Here is a 13,631-nt window from a genome sequence, read left to right on the forward strand (position 1 = left end):
CATGGTCTCATTCCTCTCACTTGTCAGCACCCTGCCTTTGAATCAGGTCAATGTCATATTCAGAACTGTTGTTGTTCAAGAAATCCCATTTGACAGAACAGGGCAAAAATAGCTACGGCAAAGTGACTCTGAACTTAGCTGCTCTGTCCCATCAGGGAGTGGTGGGAGCACAGTCACTGGCTTTGGGGAAATGTTTGGAATCATGACCGTGTGTGCACCTGTGTCTGTGTCAGGGCATATTTCTTACTTTGGATAAATGCTGACTTTTGCCTGAGAAAGTAGCTTTCTATCTGAGGCTATGAGCTCTTTCTTAAGAACCACAAATATCTTCCTCTGTTTTTCAGAGTTGACGCAGAGTTTAAAAATGTCACCTCTTCTGCCAAGACTTTTATTCATTGTTTCCCACCTCAAGTTGATGAAGCATGATGGAGCTATTGTCCTCACTCTGCGGTTCAGGAAGCAGGGACAGAGGGTTAACCTACTTGTCTGTGACAACATGTCAAAGCAGGGATGGAGTTGGCATTAGAAATCATTTCCTAGAATCTTGGCTCAGTGCTTTCTTTAAAAAGAATGATGAAAGTTCCAAGTAACAACAAAAAAGCACAAATCATCAAATACAAACATGTTGAAACCCATCAGTCAGTCTCAGAAATTTTGTAGGAAACATGTATTTCTAGACAGACTGGAAATCTCCTTTGTGCCCTGTTTGGTTCTCATCCCAAACTTTTCCTTCCCTGAGAAAATCAATATCCTGAATGTGGTATTTTATATTCTCAGATTTTTCTCTATATGTATGTATCCATAAAAATATGGTACATTTTTGCACATTTGGCTTTATATTATTGCTCTTATCTTATCTGAATCTTTTTGCTTTTTGCTCAATATAGTTCTTAGTATACATTCATGTTAATACGTACAGCATGTTTATTCATTTTGTATGTATATTTGTCACTTAGTCGTGTCTTGACTTCTGCAATCCTGTGGACTGTGGCCTGCCAGGATCCCCTGTCCATGGAATTCTCCAGGAAAGAATACTGGAGTTAAAAAAAGAAAAAAAAAAACTGGAGTGGTTTGCCATTCCCTCCTCCAGGGTACCTTCCCAACCTAGGGATTGAACCCAGGTCTCCTGCACTGCAGACAGATTCTTTACCATCTGAGGTACAAGGAATTAGATTCCATGTCATTATATAGATATATAAATATATGACAGATTACTTCTCTTTAATCATCATTTAGATTTTTGCTGCTATTTAATATAACCAATAATACAATGCAAATTCTTGTACCTTTCACCTTCTGATTACTTTCTTAAACCCTGCTTGACAACAAGAATACTCTTACTGAGATAAGTATGGAGATTCAGTTGCTCTGTCTAAATCCAGTCCTAGAGTAATGCAGGAGTGAGTATCAAAAGCAACATTTATCGGCTATATTTACATTGGTGGAAACTACCTGAGCAGGACACTCTATATGAGGCCTTCATGGGACACACCCCTCACCTAGACACTCTGCTGTAGTTCCTCTCCAAAGTACCCAGATAACAGTATCTGATGCACATTTCTGAGTTGTGTTACAAATGGAAGAAGTCAATTACTGACTACCATGAGCATGTAACCCCCAGACCTATTGGCGCCTGAGGTATGATGTTAACCCCTGTGACACTGCCCTGTTACGTCACCATCAACCAATCAGAGAATTGTGCACAAGGTGATCACATACCCTGGGAAGCCACTCCCTCATTTTGCCTTTAAAAATGCTTTGCTGAGGTCAGTTGGGGTGTTCAGGCCTTTTGAGCACTAGCCGTCCAGGACTCCTTGCTTGGTGCTCCACAGGAAACACAGCACGTATCTTCACCTCAACTCAGAGTCAGTAGATTAGCTTCCCTCCGAGTGGGTGCGCATACCCCAGTTGGTTCAGTAACAAAACCCATCCACGTTCCATGGATAGCGGGATTTTCAGTTGCTATTTCAGGATCTATCATTACATCTTGAAATCTCACCTATTTGGTCATTACTAACTCTGCATGTTTCTAGAACCAGACTGGAATTCCTGGGCCTGCAGGATTTGTGTCAGGTTAAAAAAAAAATCGGCCTCAATCAAAGTGATGGACTTATAGGGGTGTGCTCTGAATAAAGCAAGTTTTATCATTACAGAAATAGAAACAGTGGCTTGAAAAATTTAAGATCATCAAATGTCTTCCTTCTAAAAAGCATGCCATAAGGAGAAGGAGTGAAATTTCTACGGATCATCATTTCTATGTATCTGAAAGCACTGTCTTTATGTGGTAGAAATGAGCAAAGGATGGCCATTTGTTTGACTTATTTTAGGAACCTTGTAGTCTGTTTAAAATGGCTGATTTAAAAATCTTCACATCAACTATGAAACTAAATCATTTTGAAAAGTTATTATGCTTTGTTCTGGATTCTCAGAGTTCTGAAGAAGCCCAGTCTATTTTTTTAATACTGGAATTGCTTTTTTATGCCACCAGCCAACTGTGAAGACACTAACACAGTTTGGAAGAAAATTATTGGCACAGTACTGGAGACACTGGGTTTTTGACTTGTCTCCTCTGACTATGAACCTTATGAAACAGTCACCTAAACATCTTGAATATAGACTTACCTTAAATCCATGCTTTGCAAGATTTTTTTTTTTTTTCATGTTGACATGATTTAGATGTTAAATCAATTTGGTGAGTTGGGACCAACATTCAAAAGAAAGCAACATGGAATGTGAATATGACAGTGTGAGTCGCTCAGTCCTGTCTGACTCTTGCTACCCATGGACTGTAGCTCGCCAGGCTTCTCTGTCCATGGGATTTCCCAGGCAAGAATATTGGAGTGAGTAGTCATTCCCTTCTCCAGGGGATCTTCCCAACCCAGGGATCAAGCTTGGGTCTCCTGCATTGCAAGCAGATTCTTTACCATCTAAGTCACCAGTGAAGCCCAGGGGTAAATAGATTTCATAAAATGTGTGTTACAAAGGGATAAACGTGTACCTAACTGGACAATTATATGAAGTAAAATTCTTTTGTATTCCTTTCAAAAATGTTTGAAAGTCATTTACACCAGGTGATTTCGGAAAGTGTCTCAGGGACCTGTCAGATATGGTTATGTCCATATTTAAAATTCACCAGGTGCTCCCATTTTTTAAGGAAGAAGTTCAGATATCTCAGAATAGTAGCAAAACTCTTCATAATTCTTGCCTCTGAGATCATGCTCTCCAAGGACGTGGTGAACTCCCACTTTTCCTCATAGGTCCATGCCTTTGCTGAACTTTTCTCTCACCATAAAATGCTCTCATTAGACACAAAGCATTACCTTTGTTAGAAACCCTTCCAAATCCAACTATTCTTCATTGATTTGCCCACTCCTTTTCTTAGACCCCTAATATTATTTTTACTGTTGTGTCATAGCCCATGACCGCATACACTTGACTGCAGTTAATAATGGTTTAAAAATCTATCCCACCCTACGACCTTGGAGACTTGGCGGTCAGGTCTTTGTATTATGAGAATTCAGGGTTTTTTCCCCTTTTCTTATATATGTGTACTCTGTTCTCCCTTGCTTTTAAAATAACTACTATTTTAAAGCAATGCATATTTATTGTAAGTGTCTCAAATGACATAAAAAAGCAGTTGAGTGAGGGATAGATTGGGAGTTTGGGATTGACATGTGCACATGGCTATATTTAAAATAGATAACCAACAAGAATCTAGTGTTTAGCACAGGGAACTCTGCTCAATATTCTGTGATAGCCTAAACTGGAAAAGAATTTGAGAAAGAATAGGTACATGTATAGGTATAACTGAATCACTTTGCTTTACACCTGAAACTAACACACTGTTAATCAATTATATTTCAATATAAAATATATATGTGTTTTAAAAAGCAGCTGAAAAATCACCCTAAGTTTCACAACCCAAAGATGAATGCTGTTAGTATCTAAACTGATGTCTTGTTCTGCCTGCGGTTTCATAGAGAGGCAAGCGTGTGCACACATAGTGGCACACAAATAAATTCACACGCATACACAGTGTTATATAAATAAATTCATTTATTAATATGACTGATTTTTCCTTTCAGCAATGTCAAGGTCACTTTCTATGTCAATGATACCCCCTTTTCATCATTTAAAATTGCTGATTATTATTCTAAGCCATGGACTATTGGGGTTTTATTTTGTTTGCCATTTATCAGCATTAAGAGGCATGATGGCAGACCTGACTTACTCCTCCTGCTCTGTAAGCATCAGTTAGAAGGCACCATGACTGTCCTTGGTGTCTTCCATTAGCTCTTGAGTCCTGCACTGACTCAGCAATTCTCTTCAAGGCCTTCTGTATTTATGCCTCCTCCCCTTTATCCTTAACCTGTGTCCTGTTCAAGTCTCTGTGTATCACAGTCTCCTGCCTAACAATGCGAGGTTTTTAGGGAAAGTTTCTCTGTCTTAACAGAATCATTGGGACTTCCCTGGTCAGCCAGTGATTAAGGCTCCATGCTTCCCATGCAGGGGGTGTGGGTTCTATCCCTGGTTGGGGAACTAAGATCCTGCATATACATTGTGGCCAAAAAAATTAGAAAAGGAAAAAAGAATTGTCTATAGTTACACAGAAAAAAATTGACTTTTGACAGTTTTCGCATTTAGGAACTAATAAAGAGGAATCATGCATATGTTTATAATAGCCAGGACATGGAAGCAACCTAGATGTCCATCAGCAGATGAATGGATAAGAAAGCTGTGGTACATATACACAATGGAGTATTACTCAGCCATTAAAAAGAATACATTTGAATCAGTTCTAATGAGGTGGATGAAACTGGAACCTATTATACAGAGTGAAGTAAGCCAGAAGGAAAAACACCAATACAGTATACTAACGCATATATATGGAATTTAGAAAGATGGTAACAATAACCCTGTGTACGAGACAGCAAAAGAGACACTGATGTATAGAATAGTCTTATGGACTCTGTGGGAGAGGGAGAGGGTGGGAAGATTTGGGAGAATGGCATTGAAACGTGTAAAATATCATGTAAGAAACGAGTTGCCAGTCCAGGTTCGATGCACGATACTGGATGCTTGGGGCTAGTGCACTGGGACGACCCAGAGGGATGGTATGGGGAGGGAGGAGGGAGGAGGGTTTAGGATGGGGAACACATGTATACCTGTGGCGGATTCATTTTGATATTTGGCAAAACTAATACAATTATGTAAAGTTTAAAAAAAAAAAATCCTGGAGTTGGACTTCAGGGAAAGTTTGAAGCAAAAAAAAAAAATTGCATCTCACCTCCTTAAAACAGGATATGAATCTGGATTGTCCTGACCTTCTTCTATTTTGTGGACATGAAATTCAAGATGATATATAATTGTTTTCAATGCTTAGTTCCATTTCACCAACCACTTCCACTCTTGGTAGATATAAATTGCAAATACATTTTATTAGGAAATATTTCCTCTACTCTCTGGGGCTGAAGTCAAGAACTACTCAGATATATTATTTTAATAAAAGGAAATATCTAGTACAATTTTGGAAAGTGTAAAGCTTCATTATAATTAAAGCTTATTTGTGTCATTTTTAATGTGATCAGTTTCAGGAACATATCTATCTCTTTAATGTAACAAGATAGCTTGGATATAGTCCATATTGTTCTTATGTATTTTCTTCTGCTTTTAGCCTCAGTTATAGCTCTCAGGAGTTCTTCATCCCTTAATTTGTGGATTCCATGGTAGAGTGATGGTACTAACCCAACCATTCTCTTAGGCTTTTTGTGTCCATCTCTGTATTCTAAACTTGAATTCCATCTCCCTGAGACTCAGGGACACTGTGTCATAATGTACATTTCCTTAGGTTTAAATATGAACCATATGCCATTGGCTACCCGTGCTCTAGTTATGAGTATGTAGAGATCTGAGCAATTGGTCACTTCCTGCTCCCTTCCTCAGTTATCGCATTTAATTAACTATTGCCTCTTGCGTTGTTCCTCTTTCCATCCATACCTCTGCTCCTTAATGGCACTTGTTCTCAACCAGAATAGACTTTACAAGGCACATTTGCAATGTCTGAAGATACTTTTGATTATCACAATGCAAGGGTAATAATGACTTCTAAATGATAGAGGTCAGAATGCAGTTTAACATCCCACAACACAGACTATAGGCCCATTCTCAACAACGTGTTAGCCAGTCCAAAATGTCAGTATCGCCTAAGTTGAAGAATCTTGCTGCGTAGAAACTGATTTCATGTGTTTTGGTTGAACTCCAAATTTCACCTCTGAGATGTTCAGTTTGATATAATCTCGTGATTCAAACTAGCTGCTTGGTCACCAAAAATGAAAAGTTGTGTCTCACACCTCATCCACATTGTATGCTTTCATTGAAGTGAGGCAGCCCTCATCATTAAAACTTTTCCCTTCTTGGTAAGTATTATATGACCAGTTATACACCATAAGGAATGAGGGAAACTGAGGCATATTTCTAAGTAAAGTATGAGTAAGTAAGGAAGTATGATTATCCTCAAATACTCTCTGCTCCAAAGTGGCATTTGTTGTTTTGGAAACTGCATTTACAAATATGTTTAAAAAAACCCTGTGGGCAGCTTAACTCTAACACAAATTTCCTTTTTACCCCGCCTTTCTTGTTTTTCAGACATTTCACATTTTCAAGAACAGAATGATTTAAAAGGATTACTCGAAAATCTCCATCAAAATATCCAAGCCAAAAAGAGAAAGAATGTAGAAATCATGTGGCTGGCTGCAACGGTAGGCACTCTTCTGTCAAATATTATTCCTTGTCACCATGATGATCAATCAGCAAGCATATTGGCATATTGGGTATCTGCTCTGTAGGGTCCAACTTCTGCACTTTGGCTTACCAGATGTCACTCTCCATTATTCAAGAGATTAGGCATCTAGCTTATCAATAGTCTAGAACACAAGATAGAAGATGTATTCAGCAAGAAAAAATCCTATTCATTAGCTTTTCTTATAAATTCAGGATGTGTTTGATACTTTGAGGTTAAAATCAAGTGTCTGTGATTTTCTTGATATTGTGTGTTGCAATGTCAATTGCCCATCTCAATAAGGTTTTGAAGTGATGCCCTAGAGAAGTATGGTTTCAACAGAATGTGATTATCTGATCTCTGACTCACAGCCTCGGTAGGGCTTCTGGACATAGTGCTTTGTTAATGAGCTTGTAAATGTACTTGTTCATCTCGATATTGGCATAGAATTTATTACTGATGGATGGCTCTTGGGGTAATGAGCTATATTTTGTATGGTCTTTTCTCATTTAATGGCACCCTCAAGGTAAAAGATATACTTGCTTTCCCACTCCAGGTTTCTACAAAATCGAGGGAGAAAACTGTGCCTATATTTTTAAACTCTTATCTGGCAACCATTCAGGCATAGCTCACATGAAAATATGAATTTTGTTAAACGTTCAGGCCCAGAGATCCTTTCACGAGGAAAGGATCTTTTCATCAGGAAAGACACACTTTGGAGATCTTTTTGATGCATGTCATATTTGTACTTACTGCACATACAGGGCTGCTTATGTAATTTGGAGTTCAGTGTAACAGATCTTCTTGTGTGTGCTATTCATTTTCTATCAATAGTATTTAAAACAAAGGCTTTCCCCTACTGCAAACGGTTCAATTATAGTCCAGTATTACTTACTGTCTTCTGGGAAAAAGGAATGGATAATTTACCATGCGTATATATAAAATAATTTACCAAGAACAGGGCAGGGGGAAAGCTGCTTTGGTTTCCCTTCATGCCCTCTTGGAGCCCCAGGGAAGAACATGAAAGGCAGCAGTATGAAAGATTGCTTTTGAGCAGCTCATTTACACTGGTCCCATTTAGCATCATCCTGCATTACATGAAGGTTGTTTTTAATAGTTCTTTCTCCCATGTCTGCTCTTTACATCTTCAAAGACTGCTATGGTTGCTAATTCTCAGAAAAATTTCACAAAGACAGGTCATAAGTTATTTTTGCAACATTACTAATGACATGAGAGCACAAAAGGAGTTTGATCATTTCCCAGGGCTATCTGACAACTTAGGAACATATACACATGTCATTATATACATATTGTCAGTCATGTAAATTTTTAAGTTAAGGATGCACAGAACCACAAATGTATGTTTTTTCTAGTACATGTAGTTTTCTTATTTGAATATATAAAGAAATTTCCCATAAATCCTACACTTTTCTGAAAATGTTTTTGAAACGTATCAGTTCAGTTCAGTCGCTCAGTTGTGTCCGACTCTTTGCGACCCCATGAATCGCAGCACTCCAGGCCTCCCTATCCATCATCAACTCCTGGAGTTCACCCAAACTTTTGTCCATCGAGTCAGTGATGCCATCCAGCCATCTCATCCTCTGTCGTCCCCTTCTCCTCCTGTCCCCAATCCCTCCCAGCATCAGGGTCTTTTCCAATGAGTCAACTCTTCACATGAGGTGGCCAAAGTATTGGAGTTTCAACTTTAGCTGAAATGTATATACCAGTCAAATATGGCTTACTCACAACTTCCCACTGAATGAATGAATGGATGTTTGCCTGCCTTGATAAATGTACAACACCCATAGTGTACAAATTTGACATTCTGTAGGAATATTGGCTTAACTATAAATAGCATATCTGTAGAGTGATACATGAGTTTCAGTATCCTCTTTGTAAACCAGGGACCTTGGTATTACTCTTCAAGAAATATAGAAATTCCCTTCAACATCTTCCACAAAATTTTAATTTTTGTCTCTATTTCTTCTTTAAAACAAAGAAATATTGCTTCTTTTTTTTTTTTTTTACTGTTTTATGTTCTAATTAAAAATATAAAGCTATTTGATTTTATCTCAATGAATTTTTAAAACTGAAAATGAGAACTTAAAAATACCAAACACTAAATTAAGCTAATGTTAAATTAAATGTTAAATTTAAATTTAGAGCCAAATTAAACAACTCATTTGGCTCTAAAGAGTTGTGAAATACAGAAATGAAGACCCAAACAGTCTGCTTTGAAGGAATTGCCCAAGCTTCCTATTTGTTTTAAATTTGACACATGAAATATCCTTAATAGGATAGCTGCATATAATTGTGACAGAGCATTTTAAAGAATATTCACTCTTTTTAAAGATCATCTCTCATAAGTGACCATTGAGGTCTATATACTGTTATTATAAATTTAGTAAAGCTTTTGTTATTTTATATGAAAAATTTTGAAATACTGTTTATTTAAAAACATTAGAGTTTTCTAGATAAAAAAAAGATTATGTGTTGAAATCATGCTCTCACATTTCTCTAGTCACGTTAAAGATGGTGAGAAAGTATTTACCTAAGGTCTATTAAAGAGTTGTAAATCCTAAGCTAAGTGTTGGAGTCATATTTAAATCATGGTAAAAACCTTTGATGAACTGTATTATTATACCCTCTTTTCAAAGTAGGCAACTGTTAAGGCTTCCTTGATGGCAGATAATAAAGCAGACCTGTATTTCATCACATTAAATGTATCTTAAGTGCATGTTGATTAACATTGTTGATGCTACGTTGATGATTGGTGTCTCATATCAGAGCATTACCAGGGCCAGGGAAGGAAAAAGAATGGAGTGATTCGCCTGTTACCTAGCAGGCAATAAGCCCATAAATTATTGCTACTCAGAGATTCTTCTTCTGGCTTACATCAGAATAACAAGAAAAAAAAAAAAAGAATTACAGAGAGAAGCAGAATAGAACAGAAGTTAAAGACTTGGTCCTTGTTAGATAGAGTTATATTAGTACCCTGGCTCTGCTCTGTTGTACATAAGTCATCTTACCTATCTAAACTTCAGTGTTCTCATCTGTAAGATAAGAGGAATATGCTTTCCTCCAGGGTTCATGTGCAATTAAATTGGAAGAGCAGATCTATGTGAAATTTATTAGCATTGTGCCGGGTGCACAGTAGATATGCAATTAACAATGGCCATTTGTGGCGTCCTAGTTCTTGTTAGTTACATTGATGAGTGGTTTCCTTATCTGCTGCACTTGGCACCACGTGGATGTTTAAAGTCTCATACTATCCCACAGAGATTAGCAAAAGTTATTTCAAACATATGTGAGAAGGTATTAGCTCTTTAATATTCAAAGGGCTTATCCAGGAAATACAGATTTTTTTCCCCCATCACTAATAAGATGTTACTTCTGAGCTGTGATTATTATCATTAGCCCCTGCAGCTTAGATACCCTCTCAGAGCATCGCTGCCTCTGAGGAATATTTACCATCTTACGTGCCTTCAACAGCCCCACACCTCATGTACAAAGAGCTAAATAAATTAAATCTATTCCATCAGCTTTTGAAATGAAAAGGTATTATTTTTCCATTCCACAGGGCATATTGAAATAGTTGACTTTCATAAAATTAGCATAAATTTGGTAAGTTTAGACTAGGAGTGTTTAGAGGACTCTGATGCTTGAGAGTAATCTACAAATAAACAAGAAACCATTTCTATGTCTGTTACAGATTTGTCGCAAACTAAATGGCATTCGTTTCACCTGTTGTAAAAGTGCCAAAGACAGGACGTCGATGTCCGTGACGCTTGAACAGTGCTCAATCCTGAGAGATGAGCATCAGTTACACAAGGACTTCTTTATCCGAGCACTGGATTGTATGAGAAGGTAGCCCACATGTTTTCAACTTCTTTCTTTTTAAAAAAAATTTATTGAAGTGTAGTTGATTTACAATATTGTGTTAATTTCTGCTGTACAGCAAAATTATTTAGTTATACATATGTATATATATTCATTTTCATATTCTTTTCCATTATGGTTTATCACAGCATATTGAATATAGTTCCCAGTGCTGTACAGTAAGACCTTATTTTTTCTTTTATTTTAAGGTTTTTATTTTTCCTAATACATATTGTACTGGAGGACCAAACATTTAGTAACTTCACTGCATTTCCTTGACTTTGAGCTCATGACATGAAAGATAAAATAATTTTAAGTATTCCCTCTATTCATTTTAGGCAGTAAAAAAATGTGACCAGATTTTGATCATGTGAATGGAGGATATATTTCATTAACACATTTAAACTCAAGTTGAAGGGCTCAGGTTCCTTCATGTAAAACACTTGAAGAAGAGTACAGTTCCTTTATGTACAAGTCCTTAAGTGTACACATAAAATAAAACTAAATCTTTATCCAAACAAATCAGCTATCCAAAAAATGGCATCACATGGGTCATCCTACCATGGCTTGTAGGGTCTTCCCATCTTTAACCTCTTTCCTAAAATTATTTTCACATCAGTCATCGTAAAGATGGGATAATGGATCCTTTAAAATGGAGAATTAATATGATCACTCCGCCGACATTTAAAATGTTCTGCCTGAAGTCATGTTTCCTGATTCATTTCTACAGTAATTAAATCTAAAATATAAGCCGTAATGGAAAGGAAGAAGTGCCTCTTTCCCAGGCTCTATCAGCAAGGACATACGTTAATTAGAAACTTTAGGGAACTTATCTCTTTCCTACAAAGACTGACTCAAAAGCACCACAGGAAAATGGGACAGGCTCCCAGATTGCAAGAAGGAACGTCATATGATGCACTGAGAAGGCTGCTGCTCATCTGGCACGTCATTAGCTTCACTTTTCTTTTAACTGCTCTGGGCTCTCCATGGTGAGGCGACGCTCGCCTGTGCTCTTTCTGTGCTGTGTGTTTTCCCCGCTAATGAGAGGTTTCTGAAGCCCTCGCTTTTACCCCATTTCATGTCTCTTGGCATTTTCTTTGTTCAGTGGCGTTCTACCATAACTTTTGGATAAGTGTATGAGGATGTCTTTGAGGCCTGACATGAGCATCTCAGCCATACAAACACGTTTGGTTGTTAGAAAAGACTTTTTTCAAAAATTATCTCAGCACTCACAGGGGAGATTCAGGATCTGAGTATGAAACCTTCTGTTGTGCATTTAAGAAGTATAAATATCACTATGGATGGAACAAAGATGCCAGCTGTGGAGGGCAGGCCACATGCTATTCCAGGTCAGAGACCTCAGAGGACTGGAATGAGTCAACCAACATAATTTGCAAGTTGAATTTGTTACTTGTTTATTTAAGATAGAGGTAAGAGAGGACCCTTAAATTAGAAAGGTATTTTTTCCAACTGGTAAATAAAGGGTGTATCTGTCATATACATGTTGAAATATATAACTAAATATTTTGGTAACGTATAAAGGCTGGAGGAACTAATATTATATGTCAGTATGTTTGCTAATGACATATTTATGGGGGTTAAGTTTTGGATTGTGACCTAAAGTAAGGCACTAGAAATTTAATCCAAAAATATTGAAGACCATGACTTCCATATCCCCACTACTTTGGTGATACACACACACACACACACACACACACACACACACACACACACACACACACATGTAAATTTCCAATCTGACAAACTTAGCCTTTGGTTTTTTGTACATGTGAGTACTGTGTGACAGTGTGAGGACTTGTCTGTGTGTGTGTGTGTGTGTGTGTGTGTGTATGTTTAAGGGAAATAAGATATATTATTGTCTTAAATAACTTCCATACCCTCCCTCTTTGGGTACCATCTTACAAGCCCATAGCTTTATAAGCTCTGGCCACAGGGAAGAGTAGATGGGAGGAAGGGACTTGGGAGCCAGCTGTCCTGAGTTTGAACCCAGGTCACGTGCCACTTACCAGCCAAGAGGAACTTAATCTCATCCTGCCTTACTACCTGAGGCAAGTTGGTACCTCAGTCCTCTCCTTATGTAAAACAAATAAGCTAATAATAATAGCCCTTCTTAGGAAGGTCTCAAGGATTAAATGAACTGATATGTGTTACATGATTAGAACAACACTTGAGAACAATCACTGTATGGTACTTGTTAGAAAAATAAATATCAAGGGTCTTGATCTTCCTGAGACAATCAAGTCTAGGCAATTATGAGCCTTGTGTATTTTTGCAAATATATTATGACATATGGTCTGACTCCAATACCATATATTAATATTAAAATCTTGTAAATAAGGTTTTGCATGCAATGTTTTGTCTATTTAAGAAAATAAGCTATTTCAATACCACCTTGAAAATGTACATGTGCTTACAAATGCTAAGCTAATTATGAGTGGATTGCATTCATTAATCTAGATAGGTTTCTTATAAATATTTTATGTTAATGTATATTGTTGTATGCCCTTACAAATAATCATAGAATTTGAGATTAAGGCATCACCTTTGAAATTTAGTCAAATCTACTTAACTGTAAGAATAAAGACTACTCAGAAAGTACTAGTTCAGTTCAGTCACTCAGTCGTGTCCGACTCTTTGTGACCCCATGAATCGCAGCACGCCAGGCCTCCCTGTCCATCACCAGCTCCTGGAGTTCACCCAGACTCACATCCATCAAGTCAGTGATGCCATCCAGCCATCTCATCCTCTGTCGTCCCCTTCTCCTCCTGCCCCCAATCCCTCCCAGCATCAGGGTCTTTTCCAATGAGTCAACACTTCACATGAGGTGGCCAAAGTACTGGAGTTTCAGCTTTAGCATCATTCCTTCCAAAGAAATCCCAGGGCTGATCTCCTTCAGAATGGACTGGTTGGATCTCTTTGCAGTCCAAGGGACTCTGAAGAGTCTTCTCCAACA

General features: G+C 37.7%; 1 protein-coding gene across 5 annotated transcripts in view; it reads left to right on the forward strand.

The window, feature by feature from the left end:
* Window positions 1–13,631, forward strand: part of INPP4B (inositol polyphosphate-4-phosphatase type II B) — a 455,375-nt gene that overhangs the window by 389,790 nt on the left and 51,954 nt on the right. For 4 of the 5 annotated variants that reach the window (XM_024977565.2, XM_059876249.1, XM_024977564.2 and 1 more), the window contains 2 exons: window positions 6,646–6,758; window positions 10,491–10,645. In XM_024977565.2, the coding sequence (XP_024833333.1) occupies window positions 6,646–6,758; window positions 10,491–10,645 (268 nt within the window). Of the gene's footprint in view, window positions 1–344; window positions 1,161–6,645; window positions 6,759–10,490; window positions 10,646–13,631 lie in introns of those variants that run through there. The other variant, XM_059876247.1, reaches the window with a different exon arrangement.

The sequence above is a fragment of the Bos taurus genome, chromosome 17 (genome assembly GCF_002263795.3).
Source record: "Bos taurus isolate L1 Dominette 01449 registration number 42190680 breed Hereford chromosome 17, ARS-UCD2.0, whole genome shotgun sequence".
NCBI classification, from domain to species: Eukaryota; Metazoa; Chordata; class Mammalia; order Artiodactyla; family Bovidae; genus Bos; species Bos taurus.